The sequence below is a fragment of the Sciurus carolinensis genome, chromosome 8 (genome assembly GCF_902686445.1).
Source record: "Sciurus carolinensis chromosome 8, mSciCar1.2, whole genome shotgun sequence".
NCBI classification, from domain to species: domain Eukaryota; kingdom Metazoa; phylum Chordata; class Mammalia; order Rodentia; family Sciuridae; genus Sciurus; species Sciurus carolinensis.
Genome location: NC_062220.1, coordinates 107,352,243 through 107,376,470, shown reverse-complemented (window position 1 = coordinate 107,376,470; position 24,228 = coordinate 107,352,243). Strand labels below are relative to the sequence as shown.

The 24,228-nt window shown below is 43.8% G+C and overlaps 1 protein-coding gene across 2 annotated transcripts in view; it reads right to left on the bottom strand.

Annotated features, from left to right (window-relative positions):
* Positions 1-23,982, bottom strand: part of Vwc2 (von Willebrand factor C domain containing 2) — a 170,728-nt gene extending 146,746 nt beyond the window's left edge. Inside the window, exons 1-2 of one of the 2 annotated variants that reach the window (XM_047561833.1) lie at positions 23,584-23,982; positions 21,526-22,324 (exon numbers count right to left, since the gene is read on the bottom strand). In XM_047561833.1, the coding sequence (XP_047417789.1) occupies positions 21,526-22,221 (696 nt within the window). In that variant the 5' untranslated portion in view covers positions 22,222-22,324; positions 23,584-23,982. Of the gene's footprint in view, positions 1-21,525; positions 22,871-23,583 lie in introns of those variants that run through there. The other variant, XM_047561834.1, reaches the window with a different exon arrangement.
* Positions 23,983-24,228: the final 246 nt, after the last annotated feature.

The window sequence follows — 24,228 nt, the reverse complement described above, 5'->3', positions numbered from 1 at the left end:
TGGGGACCATACCTCCAATACACTCCAACACATGAATCCCCATATGATGGTAAGTGGTAGAGATTTGGGGACTAATAATTTTATATAAGTTAAAAAATTTTTATATTCCCTCACATACATGTTACATTAAGGAACTGAGGTGCAATTAAGCAGCCATCTGTAGGAAACTTTGCCTTGGTTAATTTCTTTTTTAAAAAAATATTTTTAGTTGTAGATGGACACAATACCTTTATTTTGTTTACTTAGTTTTTTAATGTGGTGCTCACAGGTGCTAGGCAAGTGCTCTACCGCTGAGCCACAACTCCAGCCTGGTTAATTTCTTAACTTTGATTATAATCATTTTAACCAGGAGGACCAGGTTCTGAAGTATTCCAGAGATGGGTAAATGTTAATCCTATTCTTGTCTATGTCCCAAATCTCTTTCCACTGCAGGAAGTAGGAAATCTTTTCCAGCACTTCTTTCTGCTCTGTCCTGTATGCCCAGCAGCATTCCCTAATCACCATCAGAATGCCCATCTACTTGAGAAAGCAACATAACTTTTTAAATTCCATCTTAACACATCTTCCTGTTGTATATCATCAGGAAAGGTCACTTCATGGAAGAGAAGTAAGAGATGCTCAAGTCAACAATCCTGTCGCCCATGTAGTGACCCCCATTGCACTTCCTTCCAAACTGGAGATGTTGCCAAGAAATCCCACTGCTGCAAAATGCACGGGTTGTTGGTAGCTAAGGAACAATTCCTGGCTGAACACTCAAGAGCAGACAAATGCGAGGCATAAAAATCCCAGAACAATTTCCCAGACAATTGTAATGATTTCATAGATGGGATTAATTTAAACACAGAGAAGAAAGAGAAGTATAAGCTAACAGGCTCTACTATAGATCCTTCTCAACTAAAACTATTCAGCATGAAATGAACTCTTCTCCCCATTTTCATCAGTAGAGAAGTGACATTTATTTTTCTAACCTCGGAATTGTCTGATTCTGCAATGACACAAAATAGGCGACAAAGAGAAACATTGGAATCTGCCCTGCCTAGTTTCTTTATTTCCTCCTTGAAACTACTTTGGTCCCTGAACCCCCTGAAGTCTGCCAAGCCTAGAGTACAAAGCCTCCATCTTTTAGTTCCCTATTCCCAGTCTGTGCAGCATGGTGGCCAGCTGGACTGTGCAACTCAAGACTCAAAAGCCAAATCTCAGTCATGTCTGTAAATGTTGCAGTACTGGGACAGTGAAAAATGCTGATGGGCTTGCTACATTTTGCATATGGTTTACTCCCCAGTGGTTCATGTGTTGAAGACTTGGTGCCCACTGTGACAACATTAAGGTGGCAAAACCTTTACAAGGTGGGGCCTAGTAGGAGGTGGTTAGGTCATTTGGGGTGCTACCTGTGGAAAGGATTAAGGCACTTCTTGTGGTAATATTGCTAGTTCCCTTAAGAGTTGTTAAAAAGAGCAAGTGTGGTCCCTGAATTTCTCTCTCTGACTCTCTGTGTCACCATCTGATCTCTCCCTCTCATATATGCTAAGGCCATTGTGATGATAACCTCTGTGAGGTCCTCACAGGAAGTCAGACAAATGAGGTCATCCAAACTTAAATTTTCAGCCTCCAAAACTGAAAGCTAAATAATCCTCTTTTTTTTTTTTTTTTTAACTCAGCCTTAGGGATTTTGTTACAGAACTGGAAAACAGGCTAATACAGTCAATAACTATTGACGGAATCAAGAAAGAAATGGTTGAAAACACAACAAAGCTAAGATTAACTTGCATAGTACATGATGAAGAACAAAAAAATAAAGTCTACAGCTTTGCTTCAGAAATGGTTGCCCAGCACTTCACAAAGTGCTCAAGGATTAGATGCCCACACCTAAGGAAAGGGTGGGTGGTGGGGGGGTAGGGAGGAGATAAAAACAAATCTTTCCTTTGAGAGGCATTAAGATTCAGATATTTAATCCACAAATGGAATAGAAGATATCGATACTAGTATGAAAAAAACATTGAAGCAATGACTTGAAAGAAGAGACCTGATTGCGGGTATAAGGTGTACGTAGAAATAAAGTAGGTAAACTCAAAGCCTGAGAGCAGACAGCAGAACTTCAATACTGTTTCTAATTCTGAATCTTCTATAGCAGCCACAACACAACTTATCTCATTCCTGTGTTTTAACCCTCTACTGTACTCTCTGTCACTGTTCTCTTTAAACAACTAAAAATTCATGTTGAATAAGTGGAGATTCAAACGTTCTTACTTACAAAATTGACAAAACTATTTTTTTCAAATCCAAATATGAAAGAGAAATGTATTCCATCTTGCAGAATGGAAACTACATGTGGGACCTGCAGCAGCAGCCCAAGGGCAGGGCCTCCTCCAATGGCATCATGCACCCTCCATCCCTCCATCCACCGATTGTATAAGACCACTACAAACCTTGCTAGAAGTCTTCTTGAGAATCTGTTCCTCAAAGAAAGGGTACAAAGTAATACCTCAATCTTTCACCTCAAATACCCTGTTGGGTAGGGAGATGAGATGGCAAGATCTGGAAGAGAAACTAACATAATGGCAGAAAATGGCAGGGGCTATGTGCCTATCAAGAGACCCAAAGGCAAGTTTTCACTTCTGATGGAATGACTGGGCAGAGAACAAAGTAGAATATGGTTAAGTTAGGTGAGAAAGACTGGGAAGGTAGAGAAGAGAAGAGGGTCATGTAGACAAGAGGTTGAAGGATGGGGACTGATATTCAAAGTATGCTGCCTATTCTAGACTGACTAAACAAACGTAAAGAAGAGGTGTAGTAGTAGATCAGATGTAGCAGGTAGAGAAGGAAAAGACTGGGAAAATATCCTATACATGCTGAGGATGAGGGGTGTGGCGATGGATATCCTGTGCCCATGGTCCTTGCATGATAGAAACAAGATCAGTATGGATCTTTGCTAACCAACAATTTCTTGTTCAATTATAAGCACCATTTATTTCACTGACCTCTAGTTCCAGCACCTGTAGCTACCTGCCTGCTGAGCTCACCACATACTGTATCACAAAAGCCAAAGACAGTGCAAGCTAACCAAAGTGGGTTTAAATCCAACATACTTATTAGCATAATTATTGGAAAGTAACTTAACATGGCTGTATTTCAATGTCTACACCTGTGAATTAGAAATCATAACTGTTATAGTTTGGATCTTAAACATCCTCTAGAAGTCCATGTGTTACAAGCTCAGATTCCAGGGAGGCACTATCAGGAAGGGATGGAATCTTTAAGAGATGGAACCCCATGGGAGGTCTTTAAGTCACTGGAAGCATGTCATTGAAGAGAAGTGTGAGACCTCAGTTTCATTCGTGCTTTCTTTTGCTTCTTGGCCACGAAGTAAATGGTTTTGCTCCACCATGTACTCCACCATGATATGCTGCCTTCCCACAGACCCAAAAACAATGGGTCAAATCAACTGTGGACTGGAACCCCCAAAACTATATGCCAAAATAAACCTTTTCTTTTGATATGTTATCTCAGACATTTTATTATCATGATAGAAAGATGACTAATACAATAACAGTGTTTAGCTCAAAGGACTGTTGTGGGGGGTGAAATGAATTAAGACATACAACACTTAACAATCACCAGTTGTCACTGCTGTAGTTATGATGGAACTACCAAATATGGATATCCAGTTTGTGCAAATGAAAAATCCTGCAAATCATTTGTGAATTATTTTTTAAAACTGAAAAGGAAAATAAGCAAAGTCTATTATGAGGCAATTTACAAAGGAGACAATCTAGATAGTCAATTAATACCTGAAAGCATGTTCCAGCACATTAAAAATCAGGAAAAATCAAATCAAATGAGAGTGTATCATAGGTACTACAGTTGCATGAGCAGAATGTCTGATGACATTAAGCTTTGACAAAGAGGAACTCCTTAGTTCTTATGTTTGCTAGTATACAAATAGACACAATGACTTTGGATCCTGTTACACAGGAGGTCACAATGGAAGGGTCAAGAAGGCAAGAAACCCTCTGTTTCTCTTCTTGTTTTCAGTCCTCTCTACGAGTATTCAAGGAAAATCTGCAGCCAGCTCTGCTTGGCCCCTCTGATCTTGATATCTTTGGGTATCAGCTTGTCAATGGAAGATGGCATCTTTACCTCACTTTTAGTAAGCTTGCAGGTGCTATGCCATATGTGGGCTCTGCAGTTGCTCAGACTATGGAGATACAGATATGCTTCTGGTCTACTGGTGATATGCTACCCATTTGGCTGCACATCAAGTCTAGGATCCTGATGCCTGACTTGGTGTCATTTCTCAGTTGGTTAAAAATTTGGAAGTGAAATAATAGGGTGCTGTTTATATAGACAACCTAAAACCCTAACAACTTGGAATAAAGAAAAACTTAGTAGCAAGTGACATTCATTAGTAAGAGAACAGATAAGCACACTTATCTGGAATACAAGAAAGTGGCAAAAATTAATGAATTACTATGCATGAAACAAAATGTATGAATATCAAAAATAGTTTTTTCGTGCTGGGCATGGAACCCAGGGCCTCATGCATGCCAGGCAAGCTCTCTACCACTGAGACACATTCCCATTCCAAATCTCAAAAACATAAGCTGAAAAACAGTGATTTGCAAAATAAATAAATAAATAAATAAACAGCATGTGATCTATAAATGCCAGTCCTTGAGAACACATATAACAATAGGTATTATCTTCAGATGCAGACTCACAAGGAAAACAAAAATGTCCATATAGCAGGTGTATATGGGGGTGATGTACCAACCTCACTACAGCAGGGACTTCTGAAGAGAAAGGAAAGGAAAAGGGGTTGAAAGGAATATTTAGGGGTTTTTTTGGTCAGGTTTTGTTGTTGTTGTTGGTTTTTGGTGCTAAGCCATATTCCCAACCCCCCTCCCTTTTTTTTTTTTTTTTTTCTGAGACAGGGTCTTACTAAGTTGCTTAGGACCTCACTGAGATTGGTCTCAAACTTATGTCCTCCTACCAAGTTGCTGGGATCAACAGGCATGCACCTTTTGCACCTGGTGAGATTTAGCATTATCTGTGTCTTTTTATTTCATTAAAATAGGACACTGGAAAGAAATTTGACAAAATAACAGCATTGAGGGAACCATGTGGGACCTGAACATCTGTATATTATTTAAGCACACTTGATATTTTGTACAAAAAAATGTTTAAGTATTCATTCTGTATCCAAAGATAGTTGGTAAACACCTAATGTATGCCAGGAAATAGCCTAAATCCCACTTATTACCCCCACCTAGTAGACAACTGATAGAGGGGTGTGATGATGCTCCTCTGGGCTAAAGCACTTCCATTGGGATTCAAAGAGAGTGCAGAGAATGTCATTGCCATTTAACACTCCATCAGGACCTCTCAGAGGGTGTCCCTGGCATTAACTGCCAAGGTCTGGACTCCAGGATGCACTCAGATCTACAGATCCAGACAGGTGGTAGCAGTCACGATCTGGTTCCCTAAACTGCATGTGACTTCAGGCCAATTCCTGCAGGTCTGGCATCACAGTCCCAGGATGAGTTGCACAGGCAGAATTCCATGTGCCCTTCTATCCCAGAAACTTCCTGAAGAGATCCAAAAGGGAAGACGCTATAAGCAGCCTCACATTGGCCTCCCCTACTAAGCCTAGGGGAAATGCAAATTTGAACACCTCATTGGTGGGGAGACCTCTGACCACCAAGATGGGAGGTTTCTTGTCTTCTCCTGGAAGAGCAAGGGTCAGAATGCACCACCAAGGAGACAGGTGGAATCCTCACATTGCAACAGGACAGAGATTTGGGAAGAAAAGTTGCTCCAGAGCTAAAAGGCCCCATCTCAGGCCAGTCCCTTCACCTTGCTGAGCCTCAGTGTTCTCATATAAAAAAGGAGGATGATGTCTGAGAAACAAAACAGGGCACAGCCCCAATGGGCACATTGCCTGGTGCACTTGGGTGCAAATCAAAGTGTCTAATGCAGTGTAAAAAGTGTGTGATGGGACTGGACACAACTGGACTCTGGGTCCAACCCAATTCCGCCACTGATGGACTATGTGACCTTGAATGAGTTACCTTGAACTCATGCCTCAGTACCCTTATCAGGAAAATGGGTATGATCAAATAATGCTCCCAGTATGCTTAGGCACTCAACAAGTGTGAATTACTAAGAGTCACGGCAATTACAGAGGACAGTGCAGTCATCCCTCAGTATCCAAAGGAATTGATTCCAGGACCCTTATAGGCACCAAAACCCACCTATGCTCAAGTCCCTTACACAAAATGACTATGAATTTGCATATAACCTATGTATACTCTCCTCTGCACTTTAAACCTCTTTAGATGATTTATAATACCGAATACAATGCAAAAGCTTTGTTAATGTTGTTTCACTATATTGTTTAGGGAGTAACGACAAGTCTGTACATGTTCAGTATAGATACAAGTTTTTCTCCAGTTATTTTCAATCCACAGTAAGTTGAATCCATGGATGCAGAACTCACAGATATAGAGGGTTGGCTGTATTCCAAAATAATGTACAATCCATATTACTTTCTCATTGGTACTTCCCCTTCAGCTGTTCTACCTCCATATCTATGCAAAGAAGCCAAGCCTGAGTTTTCTTGAGAGCAGATACAAGCTGGAACAAGTAACTCACTACTTATATTTGAATTTTTAAGTATTACAAGAGCATGGCTTTCCAGAATGAAAGTGGTCATTTTCAGTACTTGTTAAGCTGGATTTTTCTTACCAAGGGTCAAAGCCTAGAAGTTCAAACCATGGAGCAGGAGCAGAAAGAAGACAGATATGACTCAAAGCATGTGTTTCAGGGAAGGCAGGATATCTTTGGTGTTGGAAAAAAAGACTTGAGCCAGGAAGGAAGAAGGGCAAAGGGCAAAGGCAAGAGGTCAAATGCCACAACCCAGACTTGAGAAAACCTGAGATTAGAAGAGGGGGCAGTTAAGAACATCCCCCAACTGTAGTGAGGTCTGAGAAGTTAAAGCTGGTACTCCACTGTCCCGGACAGGTTCTGGATACCATGCAGACCTCTGAGAGAAAGGTGGTTTTCAATAGGTTTTAGGACCCCTGAGGCTGGGAATAATCTGAGTGTTCTTAATGCCAGGCACTGAGATATTTTGACCCAATGATGATGGAAATGAAATGAAGTCAGATGAGCAAAAGTACAGGAAGAGCTTTTTATTGGGGCTCTCATTTAGGAAGGGTGACACAGATCCAATAAGAAGATGCCAGGCTTCCTTCCCGAATGAAAGAAGGGAGCTCATTTCATTGGTTACTTTCAGCAGTGGAAATGTTAATTGGCTTTAGGTGTACTCAACGCAAACATTTTGCAGTGTATCCAAGAAAAGTTACTGCAGCTGTTCAAGAGAGCGCCTGTAGGGAACCCCGACCACAATGATGCAAAGCTGACGCTGGTTGAGGGTGGCACACACCAAGCCTCCAGGGGTCTACCATCAGGCCATGAACCAAGGTGCAGAAGAGCATTTGCCCCTTTTCCCTGTGGTGGTCCCTGTCCCATTTTGGCAGGGGACACACACTAACAGGAAGACCTAACAGGCACTGCCCATCTTCTCCTGGGGTGCAGAACACAGCAGGGATCCCAGGGGACCAGTGGTGCAGAGGGCTTTAGGCAGGACAGCTGCAGGGAATAAAGACCCTAATACCAGGGCTCTAAAAAGGTCCATGACCATAGCCATGGGAGCTAGAAAAATGTCCCCATAAAAATGCAGGACTGGCAGCACCCTGGCATTGTGGGTTGAGTTCTACCAGGAACAAGAAGCAGGAGATATCACAGGATAAGGTGTCCTTCCCAGGACCATAATACTACAGGAGTTCTTCCTACTTGGAATAGAGATAAGAAGGTAAAGATGTCTTCAGAGCTGAGAATTCTGGAAATGCTGAGTAATTACCAAAAGTAATGAGATTTCTGATACCCCAAAAGACAGGGATATCCCAGAGGAGACTTAGCAAAAGTTGCCAAGCACAAATGTTTTCAGCCATCTGCAGATGTGAGGAGTCACAAAACTAAAAGAAGTGCTCTAAAACTAAAGAAAATTATCTCCACACTCCCACATCTGAATTTTGTTGTGTTCATTCTGACTCCGCTGTGGATTATTGTGATGAGCTCAGACTAAGAAACAAGTTGCCAAAGGCAGGAACTAAATGTAGCCTCTCCACCTGGCCCAGGGCAAGCAGTCTCCCAAAGCCATTGTCACAGTTTTGTCACCAGGTGGCGAAAGTGTCCTTTCTAGATTCTCAATTGATCTAACTTGTGTCCAGCTCACACTCTTAGCAAGATGCACAGAGACAAGTCACTGAGTTCCTGTCTATGCAAACAACTACATCTTATTAGCTTCTGATAACCTGGAATAATTGTGTTATTTCAGAGCTGGAGGAAAGGGCAGAAGTGATATCTTTTGACTCTGCTTTGATAGAGTGAAAACACCCACAGGTCTGGTGAATTGCAAAGACAGGGTCTGGTCACAGAACCCAGTCACCAGTGTAAAAATCTTCATTACTGAGTGGTCAGAATCCACATGCATCCTGAGCCACAAGGGGCCCTGCCTACTTTATCAGTCCTTTTTAGTACCTGCAAGATTCCTGGAAGGTGACACACAGGTCACACTACCTTCTTCTCCATCATCGCCTGGAATTGAATCTCATCTCTTCCAAGCTTGGCTTCAGGTTTCCTTCCCTGAAATTGTCTTATCAAAGCATTCCAAGGCATTATCACATGCTCCCTCCAAACTTGACCAGAAGCAAGACGCAGCTGGTCAGGGAGTATCCTGCCCCACAATCTTGAGGGTTGGCCAGTGCCTCTGCTGTCTGATGTCCCTTTGCTCACCAGGGCCAGCACAGAAAGGTTCCACATCCCCTGACATGCCCCTCTGCCACTGCTCCCACGAGAAGGGAGTGATTTTAAAATTGAATGAGTTTGATCCACAGGCCACCCTTTAACCTCCAACACAAGTAGCAACAGAAAGTCAGTGACAGAGAGACTGCTTCTGCCCTTCAGAGAAGATTTTTGTTGTTGTTGTTGCTGCTGTTCTCTTTGCCTTTCCACGCTCTGTCAGAGAATGGATTTGCACACAAAGGGACTTAATTAAGAACTGTCCCAGAAGCTGTCAGCTTCTGAGTGTCAGGAAAAAAACAACTCCACCGACCGACCGCATGGTAGAGTCACAGCACACCAGCCTGCCAATGAGAGGTGACACAGCTTTCTTCTCAGGTACCAACCAGCAGCTTGGCCTTCTTTATGCTTTAGCTTGAGGCAAGACCCTTGTCTACTAATGTCGTTCCAATTCCTCTTCTGAATAATTCTCTCAGATGAACAGAAATCGTGCAGGAACTTGCTAGGTCAATCATGAGAGAGAAAATGTTGGCAGTATTTACACAGGACTTATATTTGGTGGCAAAGAGTTGAGAATCTTAGAGAGCAGGAGGAAGACCCTTTCCTCTCTGCTAGTGGTGCAGACTTGAGGAACATTCTGGAATCTGCAGGCATGACTGACATATAGAGTTAGAATGGATGCACCAATAAACATCCTGCTGCCTGCTTCCTTCTCTGCAGTGGAGGCAGGTGAATGTGCCTTCTCAGGCATACCGGCCTGCTCTAGAGTGCTGCAAACCTAGGTAGAGTGCAGGGTCTGAGGGCCACAAGGCAGTGGGTTACCAGTTTTGGGGCACTATCTGGGTACTATGCCTAGGGTAGGGAGGGGTCTCTCGCCTCCCACCTGGGAGCCTAGGTGATGCTAAGATGCTTGTGGAATTCCTTTAATAGATAATTTGCTCATCCACAGAGTCCTAAATCAAGTGCTTAAGAAAGGGAAGTGATGTTACCTTGATATGACCAACTCCTTTGGACTACTGGAGTAAATGAAGTCCCTCTGCTAACTTTTGTTGAAAGCAGAACCATTTTTTTTTCTTTAAAAAGAAAGAAAGAAAGAAAGAAAGAAAGAAAGAAAGAAAGAAAGATCCAAACCCTTTTGTTTTAGAATGAGAATAAAGTTTTAAAGGTAAGTAATCCCTGGGAGAATGAAACAGATTAGTTTTCACTTTCCCTATAAATAACTAAAATCAAATGTTTTCCAAAGAGTGGGCTTTCAAAAGACAACTGTGGCAAGGGGACTGGTTCTCTCTTGAAGAACACAAATCCAGTTCTCTCAGGGATCAGTCAAGGAAGTAAATGAAGTACAAACTACGTGCAGTCATAAGAAGTGGTAGGGCAAATGAGGAAAATTTAATGCATTGAAACCAGTATATGAATATCACACACACGCACACACACACACACACACACATTGGAAAGAGAGCCATGTTGCTCCCTTTTGACATTCCTCACCCTAGATGGTGGCTACCACAGACACTTTAAGCAGGGAGCAATGACAACAATCAAAGGGGTATGACATTTTGCCTCTGTACAGAGCTGGTATGGCCCCAGCAACGGGGATCACTCCCAGCCATACAATGGCCTGTGTGTGTGCTCTCTGACATCAGTCTGGTTGTCTTGTTAAAGCTCATTCAGGGTACATCAGTTGTCAGTCACTCAGGAAGAGCTACAGCACAACCCAGCCAGCAGCAGACACACCACTGGCTCACACCCCTGGCCCTGTCCCTCTGCCTGGAACTAAGTGCTCTCAAATTAGAGCAGGGCACCACAGCAGTTTTTCCAGGTAATCAAGTCCTCTTTCTGTGGGGTTTTAAGCTCAGGTAGAGAGGAGCCTGGAGGGTTCATTCAGTCAGAAAGGGATCCATCTTTGCACTCAGACACACTGGTGTGATGGTCCCTGAGACCTGACCATTAAATTGTATCCTTTGTCCCTTGCTGTTACCCAGAAGCCAGATGAATTTATTTTCTTGGCTTCCTGGAGGGTACTGAGAGCCCAGAAGTGAACTCTGCCAATGGCAGGAGGTTACCCTGAGCTGAGAGGCGACTTCAGAGCACAGTTTATCCCTCAGGCCACCTCTGCTGCTCTTCACGCCCAGGGGAAGGAGCAGTCTTGTCAGAATTCTTTTTCTTGTTCTTTTTGTGACATGTCTGCCTGTGTGACAAAGCTGCTGCATCACCAGCAAGTGGTTGCACAGGTGCTGAGGGCAGCCCTGCCCCACGTGAGAAGGGGATATGAGCTTCCTTCTGGCCACCTGCTGACCACAGCCAAGGGGGCCAAATGTTGTAGTCACAGCTGATTCCCTGACTGGGGTACTGTGTCCCCAGAGTGTGGCTCTCAATAATTCAGAAGCATAACCAGGAGGAGAGGTTAGCTTCTGATACTCCAAAAATAGTAAATAAGTAAAAGTGGTAACTTGCTTCAAAAAAATTTTGATCATATTTATTTGTTTCAAGTCTCCTAAAGAGTGAGATATCTTTGTAAAAGGCAAACGATTCCAGAATAAAAATCAACTGCTTTAAATTTGGATGTAAAGAAAACAAGAATACAATACAGAAGGACCAGTCTGTTTCATAAGGTTAAAAGGATTATTTCTAAGCAGCCTTGTGCCCTAAAAGTACAGGGACAAGTGGAAAAGAAGATCATTTTGAAGTATTCTGACATTCAGCAGGAAAAATTATCCATGGTCCAAGGGAGCTTGGTGGTGTCTGGAGTAGGAACCCCCGGGAAGCAGGAGGGGCCTTTGAAAGTGTCCACTTCTATCATGATTTGCCCTAAAGCTGAGCTGGCCCCTACTACCTTTTTTCCAAGAACACTCAAAAGTTTTATTTAATGGCCTGCCCTGTTTAAAGTCCCCAAATCAAACTAAAGTTTAAGACAAATCAACCCCTTCCTGCTGAAGACACATTTCTCTACCCAGTGACTCACCAGGGTCCTAGAGACTCACATCACTCAGTCTATTCTGGGGCTCCTCACCCCATACCCAGGCATGGGTTGTCTAGGACATGGACAGCACATCTCGCCTCCACTCAGGAGATGTCAGTAACATCCTCCACCCTCACACCAGTATGACAATCAAAAATATCTCCAGGAAGTGCAAAGGTCCCCCGGGGAGAAGGCAAGTAAGAGCCTTAGGCAAGAACCACTGATATACAGTTTAGTAAACAAAATATTTTATTCTCTGCTTCCCTATGACTTTGATTCTGTGATCATTTTCCTTCTTCCTGAGCTTATCCTTTAGATTCCATTTGTAAGTTATCTCAATAGAATTTCTAGAAACAAATTCCTTTTTCCTTTTTTTTTCTTTTTCTTTTTCTTTTTTTGGATAGAAAGTCTCACGCTGTGTTGCCCAGGCTGGTCTGAAACTCCTGGGCTCAAGGCAATTCTCCTACCTCAGCATCCCAAGTAGCTGGAATTACAGGTATGTGTCACAGTGGCTTATTATTGCTGAAAATTATTTTTGTTCAGACTCGTTGGTGCATACATAAATCAGATTAACACTTGTTTCTCTTTATTCTTTAAAGATGTTATCTTAGTGTGTTGTGTCTGCAGCTTTTGACCAGACATCAGAATTCTGAGTATATTTTGTCTCTGATGGCTCTGAGCATCTTTCTTTGCCTATGGTGTTCTGCAGTGTCACTATGACGTGGTTAGGTATGATACTTCTTTTATGTGTCTCTTTAGATTTATTGGGTTTTCTAAATCAGACAGTCTTTCAACTAAAAAGTCTTGGACACTTCTCTCATGTACTCCACTATCTTCCTTAGAATTCTAATCAGGTGTATGCTAGATTTCTCATTCTCCCCTCATGTATGGAAATATCTCATTACTATGTTCCACAATATGACTGCATTTCATATTGGCTGACTTCCTCAGAGCTATCTGCTGTTTCCCTAGATTATCTCTTCATCAGTATCTAACAGACTACTGTTAAGCGCTCCTCATGTTAATTCCCATTAATTAATTCCCATGCTTTTATTATGCATTTATTCAAGTCGTATTTGATTTTTCTTCAAAGCTGACTAGCATTCCATATACATTTTGAATTTTATTCCAACATATTTCTTTATTTATATTAAACATACCCATTTTACATTCCAATATCTGGGTCTGAAATGACATCTTTTATCTTGGCTGACTCTTGCTTATTGAAGCCCTTTCTTTTTGAGTGTAATTTTAGTTTTGAGGTCACAGTCCCTGAAATGCTATTTGTAGGAATTTTTTGCAGTCTGGTTGGAGGGTGTATTCCATCTCTACACATTTGCTTAGGTCAGATACCTGTAGATTTTGCAGGCTATACAGAGAAGCATGATTTGACTTCTTATGAGTATAACAGCATTTGCACGTTAGAGACTAAAACTATGCAAAGAAAACATTTTCTTCTTTGCACAGTGCTGCGGCCCATTGAGAGATGTTTGCCACACTATTCTTTTGCAGGACAGGCTATTCAAGAGACATTGGATATATGAGATAGACCTTGATCTGATTCTTTCTTAATGGGGCCCTGGACTCATCATATACCCAAGTCTTGCCCCATTACTGCCAAGAGCACAGGCCCAGGGGACCAACAGATGTCTCCAGACAACCACCACAGCAAGAACTCCTTTGTTCTGTGAATTATAATGTCCCCTTCTAGGAATTAATTTAACTTTCTTCTATCTTAGCTGTGTTTTCAAAACACACTCTGTAGTTGGGATTGCAAATGTCTTTCAAAGGCCCATGGTCAAGGTTTGGTACCCAGTGGGGTGCTACTGGAAAGTGGTAGAACTTTTGAGAGGTGGGGCCTAGTGAGAGGCCCTTAGGTAAGCAGGGATGTTCTTTTGAAGGGTATTGTGGAACCCAGACTCCTTTCTCTCTCTTTTTGTTCTGTGGCTCACAATGTGAGTGGTTTTGCTCTGCCATGTGCACCCAACATAATGTACTACCTCACTGTAGACCCAAAACAATGGGTCCAATATACCACAGGCTGGAGCCTCCAAAACTGAGCCAAAACAACTTTTCTCTCTTGTAAGTTCATTATCTCAGATATTTTGTTGTAGTATGGAAAGCCGACCAATATGGATATTCAGGAATTCATGGATTTTGTAAAAGGTGGGATTTTCAGGCCATCTTCCATATTCCCAGGAAAGGAATGGTCTCCTTATGTTTAAAGCAACATCATTTCTGCCATAAGTAGAAATGTACAGAGCCACAGGACATTTTAATTTTCAATTCTTATGCTTTCCACTGGCTAGTGCTTCTGAGAGAACGCACAGGGCCATCGGCAGATGCCTGACATCATCTCTTTCCACAGATTCAAAAGGCAGCCTATGTCCTGGCCGCACCCCAGTGCCTGACAGAAATAGAATGAGAAGTGAGATCCAGCTGGCAGGATCTCAGCCTTGGAGCAGCTGAGCAGCAAGGAGGATTTCCAGTTACGTGGTCAGAAAAGTAGCCATGAAGATGGTTATAGGGCATGCAGGCTTGGGCGAAAAGCCACATCCTTTATTCAAACTCACAATTGTTATATTTGAGAAAAACTCTTTTTTTTCCCTAAGAACATCTGCTCCAGGACTCCTCTGTCATTCAAAAATGAGCAATCAACAAGAAGAGTCTATTATTAATAATAACAATAATAACAGTAATAAACATGACTGGCTCCCAGCTGCATACCCACTCACAGCCTCCCAACAAAGTCCTCAGAATACGTCATGCTAGTATCCCTGCCTGTCTATTGGAGGGACCCATTTGCTTCTCATTGTGTCTCCTAAATCTAGTCCAGTGCCTGGCTCATGGTATTCAAATTATTATGAACAAATAAATGCAAGAATATTTTTTTTCTGTTGGAATTTACCATATTTGGATAAGAAATGGTTGGTGGGGAAACCTAGCTCCATAAAGCCAGTGCTGAGTTAGGCATGGTGGTATGCAACTATAATCCCAGTGATTTGGAAGACTGAGGCAGGTAGATCACAAGTTCAAGGCCAGCCTCAGTAAATTAGAGAGGCCCTAAGCAACTTAGTGAGACCCTGTCTCAAGATTAAAAAAAAAAAAAAAAAAAAAGGGTTAGGGATGTGGCTTAGGGAATGGGTAAGTGCCCCTGTGTTCAACCCCCAGTACCACACACACACACACACACACACACACACACACACACAAAAAGATAGAAAAAGCCAGCACTGAAGATGAGGGTATCTACAGCTATTTCTTCTAGAGCCCCAGACTGCTAGGGTGCCCTTACTTCCCACAGATACACATTCTCTTAATCCTCCGTGTCAGATTTAGGAGTGATCTTTCCCCTCTATCTGTTCTGAGCTTCCTAGGGTGAAATTGTTATGTATATCTCATTTACTTCTTATAATGTGAGAGATATGCAGGTTTTACCTATGTTATACCACAAGAAAACAATGAGAACAATGAAGTTCTAAAAATTTTCACAGAGGCACAGAATGATGGAGAGTGATATTTTATACTGAGATCTCAAGGGTCTAAGTGCCTTGTGCTTGAAGTCCCCAAATTCACTCTCTAAAGTCTGTGAAGCTGACAGGACTTCACAGCATGGTACCTGGAGCTCCCAAACTTCCTTTGCATACCAACTGGTTGTATGATTTGAATAAGACATCTAAGTTCCTATTTTCTAGGGTGAAACTTCAAAGAGCCAGGTCCAGGGGTGAGTCACATGCCCACTAAGTGGAGATGTGGTCAGCAAGGAAGCAGATGCCCTCTCCAGGTGCTTAACTCTGGTACAGGGCTGCCATCAGGGAGTCATTCCATTTTCACAAGAAGTAGACAATCTGCATATTTATATGAACCTCCCACTTGGTAAATATTGGCCAGTTGGAATACCTTCTCAGGCTGGATATGACTCTTGGGTCACAAGTTAGCCCCAGTTGGGTCTGGTCATCTCTAAGATCCTATCCACCTCTCTAGAGCTCACGGTCTTGTGCATTGCCCATTGGAACTTCCCACTGTCCTTGAGGAACACCCAGGACTAAATATTTTTGTTCTCATTACAACTCAATATTTCACACTTTGAAGGATGTAGACATTTATTTTATTTTAGATGGCCTGAGTCAAATATGACATAAGTCCACATAAATAAACCTTATTCAAATAGATTGAATATTTGTTGGGCACAAACATGGGCCAGGTGCTCCAAGTCTATGTAAGTATTCTTTTTTCCAGGTACCTAATATTAAATACCACTCTTTCTGCCACACACAAACTGCTGCTTCATCTACATATGGTCACAGAGACACTGTGCAACAGCTGGAAGTGCATAATTATCAGAGTTGAACAGACTAGGACTCAAATCCTGGCTCTACCATTTACTAGCTCTATGACCAGGATCAAGTTACTTGACAGTTTTTTGGAACTTAGTTTTCTCTCCTTCAAAATAAAGAAAACACCACCAGCACATCAATCTGTCATATAAATAGATAAAGGGGGAAAAAAAGCAATGCATGAAAAATTTTAGTTACATATCGGCTTCCCCTGCGCATTATGAAAGAGTAAACTTTTATAGTGTTGATTCCACCATATTTACAGAAGTAAGAAATAAGAGTTTTTAAGATTGTGATGCCCCCACCTGAGTTAGAAACACGTTGAAAAGTCCAAAGAAGCCATAAGGACTCCTCCTTTAAAAAAAAAAAAAAATTGTTCTTGTTTAAATGGCTTTAGGCAGAAAGGCGGAATTTGCAAAATCATACCAGAACCAAATCAGAGGCAGCAACAGTACATATATTAGACTGACTCACAGAAAAGGGAATAAACAGAACAAACTGATTCATTTTACTTTAAAAAGGTAGATAATAACAACATTGTTTTTGGTTAAGCAATATCAGTCACAAAAATATAAAGACTGAAATTGTGTCTTTCTCTTTACTGGCATGATCTCAAAATTTTAATAGAGATCTATTTAGATGAAGGTTTTGGCTTCAAATTTCATATGAGAATATTTTTTTCATTGATGAAAGTCCAGAAATGAGATTTTGCAATGAGGTTAATGGCAAGTCAGACACTGAAGCCGTGGGAAAGCAATTGGCTTAACTCTGTGCTCCCAGATCAATTTGTCTACAAGAACCCCTTTCAACATTTCTCAAGCTTTGAAAGATAGTCTAGCAAGCAGCACTTATTAATAATTCATTTTCTCTTTTTCTTCAAAGTCTTATACAATTCTCAATCAAGAGCTTCTGGTCAGCTCTGATGACCAGAGTTGACACCCTGAACTGACACCACCCCAACTAAACACAAAGGAACATAGCGATTTAATTATCCTGTAAGGTCTTATTTCAGAAAGCATAGATTCCATTAGGTTCTATAAATCACTGAAACAAGGCTGAAGGCTCCCTCTCAAACTTCACAGTCCAATAGGAGACCCTAATTATCATAACAGGAACAACTTGTTCTGTTGATCACATAGAAGTACTTTTATTAATGAATTTCAAATCTGATTAGCTCAAGAAATGAATGGTAATCATAAAGGGCAGATTTAAGACTGCTCAATAGCCCCCTCCCTCCTTTACCTTTTAGCTATCTATGATAAAAGGATTCACTCACATAAGTAATATAAGAACTCCAAAAGGGGCATTCAGAATGGAATAGACGCAGAACCTGAATGTGCACCGCAGGCCATTCAGGTGTGTATACTCAGCATTGAGTTCTTATTACTCACTTTTTGCCTTCTTTGTAAACACTTTCTTCCTTCTATTCAAACTTAACTAGTGCATCCTTCCCCATACCAATGCTCCTTGGGTCTGTTTCAATAAGCTCAACTTTGGTCACAGATACCCGGTGTTATAGGCAGAAACTGTGTCCTCCCCAAATTCATATTTTGCAATTCTAATCCCCAATACCTCAGAATCTGAATGTACTTGGGGACAGAACAGGTTATTTAAAGCTGTGATTAAGTTAAAATGAGATCATTAGAATGGGCCTCAATCCATTAGTATTGGCGTCCTTAAAAGAAGAAAAAGAAATGTGGGGTTGGGCATAGTTCAACGGTAAAGTACTTCTTGCCTAGCATGTAGCATGCACAAGGATCTAAGTCTCAGGGCTAGCAAAAAAAAAAAAAAAAAAAAAAAGTTGAACACAGGCATATGCTCAGGGGGAAGAACAGGCAGACACTGAAAAGTCACCTACAAAGGAAGGAAAGAGGACTTAGAATCAAACATGCACATACCTTGATCTCAGACTCCCAGCCCCCAGGACTATGAGACAATGAATTTCTGTTGCTTAAGGCACCTGGTTTTTAGTGCTTTGTTATGGAAGCCCTAGAAAGTCAATATACTCTAGGAAGCATAAATATTAATTGTTTATAAAAACATATATAAACTAATACACAAGTTTCCTCAAAGTTGGATGTCTGGTGGCACAGGTTGAAGATTAAGATACTTCATATAACTTGAGAGGTAGTAGGCAAAAAACTCTACTACTAACTATATTTTTCTTTGGACTCACAAATTAAATTACAACCACTCCCTAAGGAAAGAGAATGCTAGGATGCTACACTCATTATTACTAGCAGCTTCATGGTATTTTGTTGTATCAGTGATGCTTTCTACGGACGTGGTGGCTGAGATTAAACAGACTGTAAGGAATAGGAGTTTTGATGGGTAAAAGAATCCAGAAAGAAGAGGGAAGACAGGTTTGGAATCTATAAAATACTGGTCACAGAGTGACAAGAAAACATGTGCCCAAGGACACAGAATCACAGGAAGCTAAGGAGAAGCCACTTTTGCTGGGGCCAAATGCCCCACACATCATAGACAACAGCAGCTCTGGAGTTTTATCTGATGCTCACTTCAGTCACCATAGAGGTGGGTCCAGACACCATCAGTAGTAATTTCCTTTCAGGAAGCAGAGAATAGACTATTGCAGGACTGTGCATCTCCTAGAGAAGGAGAGCCAGGCACCATTCTCCTTTCACTTCCTTCTGTGCCAAGGTAAATGCTGTTCCAAGTATGACCTTATTGTGCCACAATATCCATTTGAATTACATTTTCTTCAGAGAAGCTCAAAGCACTTCTGATAGAAAAAGCTTTCCTTTTTCATTTTCCATATACTTTGTGCTGTGCAACTGCAAACTACAATTTATCTCTCTCTGAAAGGCACGATACCCAGAGCAGGCATGTTACCAATTGCTTTGGTTTAGCCTCAGCATCATAACAAATCTCCATTACTGCACCCCACGAACCCCATGGACTTACAGCTGACTCTGCACCCTTCTACATATGTCCTTTCCACACCTGCCACTAAAGTGCTGGATTTTCCTTTGGACATTGTAGGAAAAAACAAAAACAGAGACACTATATGACATGCACAAACCCAATCTAAGAAAAGGAACTACCTAGAAATTTACCTGATTATAAGAAAAATGAGCAAACATGATACTACACACAAATATCTTTCTGTAATGTACATAAGAGAAAGCAGAAAGCATATAATTAAAAACTCATAATAACTTTTCAGCATTCAAGCATGTGTGAGTCTTAGCATCTGATAATTGCATGAAAGTTAAGAATAAAATGTCATTTGAAGATGGAAGATGCCCTTAATATTCTAAAAACAGCTTGACTGGTTTTATAAGATTGTGATCTTTCCATTCCCTCTTTGGTCAATATAATCTTCTATCCCCAGAGTGTGAAAAAACACATTCTATCTATTGACTACCAGTTTTTGCAAACAGGAATCAAATAAGAGATTCTTTTCCCCCAGAGGCAAAGCTGCTTCAGGGCTGTACTTGGCCATGAGTTAAAAAAAAAAAAAACAAGTTTCAATTCTTCCTTCTACCTGGGATGAATGGCCCCTCTGGGAAGTATTTGGGTTCTTTAGATCAAAGTGGTAGTAATTCCTCATTTTATTTTATGAGAACTTTCTAAGAAAGAACTGTGGAATACTAAATAATGCAAACAACAAATGTTATTAATTTAAAAACAGATGCCTGTCTTTGACCTTATAAAAGTTTGATTATATCAAATACTTAAGAGAACTGTTTTGTTGGGCCACATTCCCACACCAAAATGAAAGACCCCTCTTCTGGGCCCCTGAGCATCCATGGATGTTTTTGCTGTACATTTTGTGTTGTGACCAAAACATCTGAAGAAATATACACCAGACTTCCCAGCTGACAGGAGGGATTTGGAGGGAAGAGTTCCTGACTCATTCATGTGTTGATTAGGGATGGTTCATAAAAAATTCTCATCAGAGTTGTCCTTCTCCAAAGAGCTGAAACCAAAGACTGTAGGTAATTAAATAGTTTATGTCTGAAACTATACTTTGCTCATAAGCCTTTCTAATAGCTGACCCTCACCCTATAGGGGAGACAAAAGAAACCCAGAGGGGCATGTGCTTTGTTTTAGAAACGTAGTTGGGCAGGGTTCAAGCCAGAATAAAACTCATGTTTCCTGACTCTAAATTCCATACATTATCTATGGTCTGTCGTTTCTGCCTTTACATGTTTATACAACTCTATTACACATTGATACAACTCATTAATGTGCCTTTCACATCCTGTGCCCTGGAATCAGCAGCTCTCACAGATTCCGAAGGGTTCCTCCCTTCTTCACTTCCAAATTCCGCTTTAGGGGCTACAGGTTCCAGTATGCCCTCTGCAGGCGGGAAAAACTATCTGTGGCATGTTCAGTCAGTGGGCCCAGACCTGGATGAGCCATGGGTTGAATCCACCTTGGGGAGTTTGGACATGCTGAACATCTTTTGAGTTCTCTCTGAGGTCCCTAGTGGAGAAGCAGAGTTTAATCCAAGGCCAGCGCATGCGTGCTGGGCTGTGTCTCCATGCAAATCCACGCCCCAACAGGGCAGGGCTTTTGGTTCAGAGGTGTGTAAGGGTTAAAAGCATGAGCTATGAAGTAGAATTGTTGAGTTCTGACACATGGATCTGCTTTCTAATAGCTTCATTGCCTTCAGCAAATTATTTAAATATTCTGTGTCTCAGTTTCCTCTTCATAATATGGAGATGATAGATAATAATCTACCTTCGAGCATGGTGTAAGAGATTTAAGTGAATTAATGCATATGAAAAACATTGCCTGAAGCCCAACACAGAAGCATTAGGGAAAGGACCTGTACTGTGAATATTACTGTTACTCTTCTGAAATGAAACCGTTTTTAACCAAAAACTGGACTTCGTGATTTTGCCATCATGTTTTGGGACCTAACGAGTCAATGTTTTCTTCTTTTAATTTTCAGATGCCCTGAGCAAATAATCTAGGGAAATGGCACATAAAATATGGGATAAATATATCCATCCTCCCTTAATCTGTTCTTAGTTTAAGAGTATATATCCCAAATGCCATGGTATATTACCCTGTTTGAAAACAGGTTGAGCATTTCATCTATAACACTTCTGAATTAGAAACCACACATTCATGTTGAAAGTACAATCAGTAACTTGGAACTGCTCCCTTCAATGTCTTGGGCTTCATTCTAATGAAACCCTCTAATAGTGAATACCTAAGCACTCAATATGGATTAGCCTTATTGCTCTTTGAAGGATTACCTCTACACTGAAAAAGAGATTGTTTAAGGACAAGAGAACCAAAAACTGCCTCTTCTTAATAGTGGGGAACCATAGAACAAAAACTGCTTCACCCCCTTCCAGGAAAGTGCAAAGTCGCCTGTCCTCTTACCACGAACTCCTCCAAAGTCTGGTAGGTCTTGCCCCGGAACTCGCAGTAGTTCTTCCTCTCCTTGCACTGCGGGCAGCACTGGCTCGTGTCGACGTGGATGCAGCGCGGGTGCAGCCTCGGGCACTCGGGCTGTGCGCACAGCGGTCCCTCCTCGGTGCACAGGCACGGGCAGGCCGAGGGACCCGGCGCGAACTTCTCCCCAATAGCGTACACGAAGCCACTCTCGTCCACGCAGCCCTTCCCTCGGTAGTCTGGGTACGCGTACTCCTCAGGCAGCTCTGGCGTGGGCGCGAGTTCCCGGCTGATCGCGTCCTGGGCGGCTGCGGCCAGGGACTCCACTTGGGGAGTGTCCCCGCGAGGTCGGACCTGCAAGTCCCCGGCCTTGGCGCCCCCGCCTTGGACACCCCAGGCCTGCTTCTGCTTGCTCCACGCTTCCCGGCTGGCGAACCCACGGCTGCTCTTGCTCTTCCAGTCCCGGGCACTACTGCCCTCGTCCCTCGCTGCGCGCCCGAGCTCGCTCACTCGCCCCGGGCCGTCCCGAGACGCGTGCTCGCGCTTCTCCTGGCCCTGCTGCTCTGGCGCCTGGGCCAGCTTCTCCAAAGGGATGCTCGGACTGCAAAGAGCCACCATCAGGCAGCAGGTGACCAGAAGGGAACTGGAGAGCGCGCCAACTGCCATCGCAGTGGAGCTGGGCATCCCCTACCACGTCCCGGCGGGCGGGCGGGCGGGGAGCGCGGACACAGGGAGAGTCGCATTCACAGCCCGGGGGCGCGCCGCCGCCAGCCGGGAGCCGCCGTCCCTGCGGAGAGAACAGCAGCACAACTGAGCCCCACGGCCCGCGCGCGCCCCGGCCCGCCGCGGCCCCCACCCGGCCCGGCGCCGCCCGGACTCCAGCATAGCTCTAGATTAAAGAGCTGGACGCTGGAGACTGAGGCAGCATGCCCAGCGTCAGTGCACAGTTGGGGTTCTTAGACATCACAAATTGTGGAGGAATACACTGGAAGCGAAGTCCAAGAAATACACCGGCTGGCGGGGTCTTCTGTAGTGGTGAAGAGTGTCGTTGAGATGGTCACCGGCGGCTTGAGGAACTAGCGAATGCAGCGAGCCGGGCCCGTGCCCGCCTGCAAAGCTCGTACAGAAACCACATAATTCAGGCAACCTGGTTGTCTCTCTCTAGGTCCTGGCTATATTTCTCCAAGGTTATTAAATGGAAAATTCTGCAGTGGAGTTGGACAGTGAATGGGCAAGAAGATTAAAGGGGAACCTTTCCTCGCGTGTCCTAAGGGCTCCTGCTGGGGAAAGGGGGGAGGAGCGGATAACAAGATTTCTCCTTAGACCCCGTGACTCATTCGTAACTTCTTAAATGCCTCCCGTCCTGGGAGCACAAATTATCTTTTCTAACCCCTGCTGCCCTGAAGGATGCTCCTGACCCTTCCAGGAGGTCGGAGTAGGGGATTCCCGAGGTATCTGTTCCTTCGCCGGCCCCACAGCCCCGGCCCGCCACTGGCGACTGAACCGGTGATACGATCGGGTAACCAGCAGTAGCACTCAGTCTTGGAATTGCTTTTACCCGGGAGGGGTCCTGGTGATGGAGCATAAATGCCCAGCAGCACTGAGGTGGGCGGTGGGGGAGGTTCGGGCTTAAGCACGCAAAGTGGGGGTAAGAATATTTCACTTGGAGGGATGCCAATCAGCCTTTCTGGATCTCAAAGTTTCTGCCACCCAAAGGATCAGAGAAAGCCCCTATCACCACTAGGCAATTGCAATCCAGCCTGGGTCCTCCTGGTTCCCCCAAACGACCACCCACTCGATATGCTCCAGTGCGCCTGTCCCCCTCCCCCTCAACCCTCTCCATTAGGGCTTCGGCCAAATCCGCCCTCTGCTCATTCCTAGCTCGGGTTCAACCGACCTCAACCCGGGGCGAATCACCCATATTTACAAACTTGGACTGCGGGAAAGTGAGGGTTCTTCCCAGCAACTGGGCGTCGTCCCAGCGCGAGGGGCGCGGACACCGAACATGCACCCTCATCCCTGAAGACAGGCGCCCAGTCTACATACATGAGCATGGGACGCCAGCCTGACACCGGGCTCGCGGCGGGAGCAGCAGCGGCGGGCGAAGCCCTGGGGCACCAGTGCCCATCCTCAGGCCGGCAGGGAACCCGCGCGGGGCGGACCACGGAGAGCGCAGTCCCACCTGCGCGCTCCGCCTGACGCGTGCACCCGGTTAGGTTGTCTGCCAGGGCTGGCGCATCCCCCTGCCAGCAGCGGGTTGTCCTGGTCCCAACTCGCGTCAGTGCACGCGCCGCCCTCCTCCGCTCATTCCGGGGTCTTGTCCCCGCGTCTTCGTGACAAAGAGCACCCAGAGGGCAGCCAGACCCCTAGCCTCGCTCTTCTCCGCGGTCGGGTTCGGGAGCTCTCCAGACCTAGCAGCGATGTCTGGGCAGCCGCCCAGCGTCGGAGGGAGAGGAGAAGCTCCGAGAGCGTCCGGCTGGCGAGTGGTACGCAGGCTGGCGTGGAGCCGGCGCACCCGCCTCCACCCTCCCGCCTCCTGTCGCAGCCGCCTTCCGCTCAACTCGCGCCCAGCTCCCTGGCTGCCCCTGTTAGGGAGGCGTAGCCGCGATTGTCTGCGAAATCCCTGGGCGGGAGGACCTCCCTCCGCACGCTCTCTCCTTTTGCGCTGCTCAGTTCACCTCTGGCTCTACC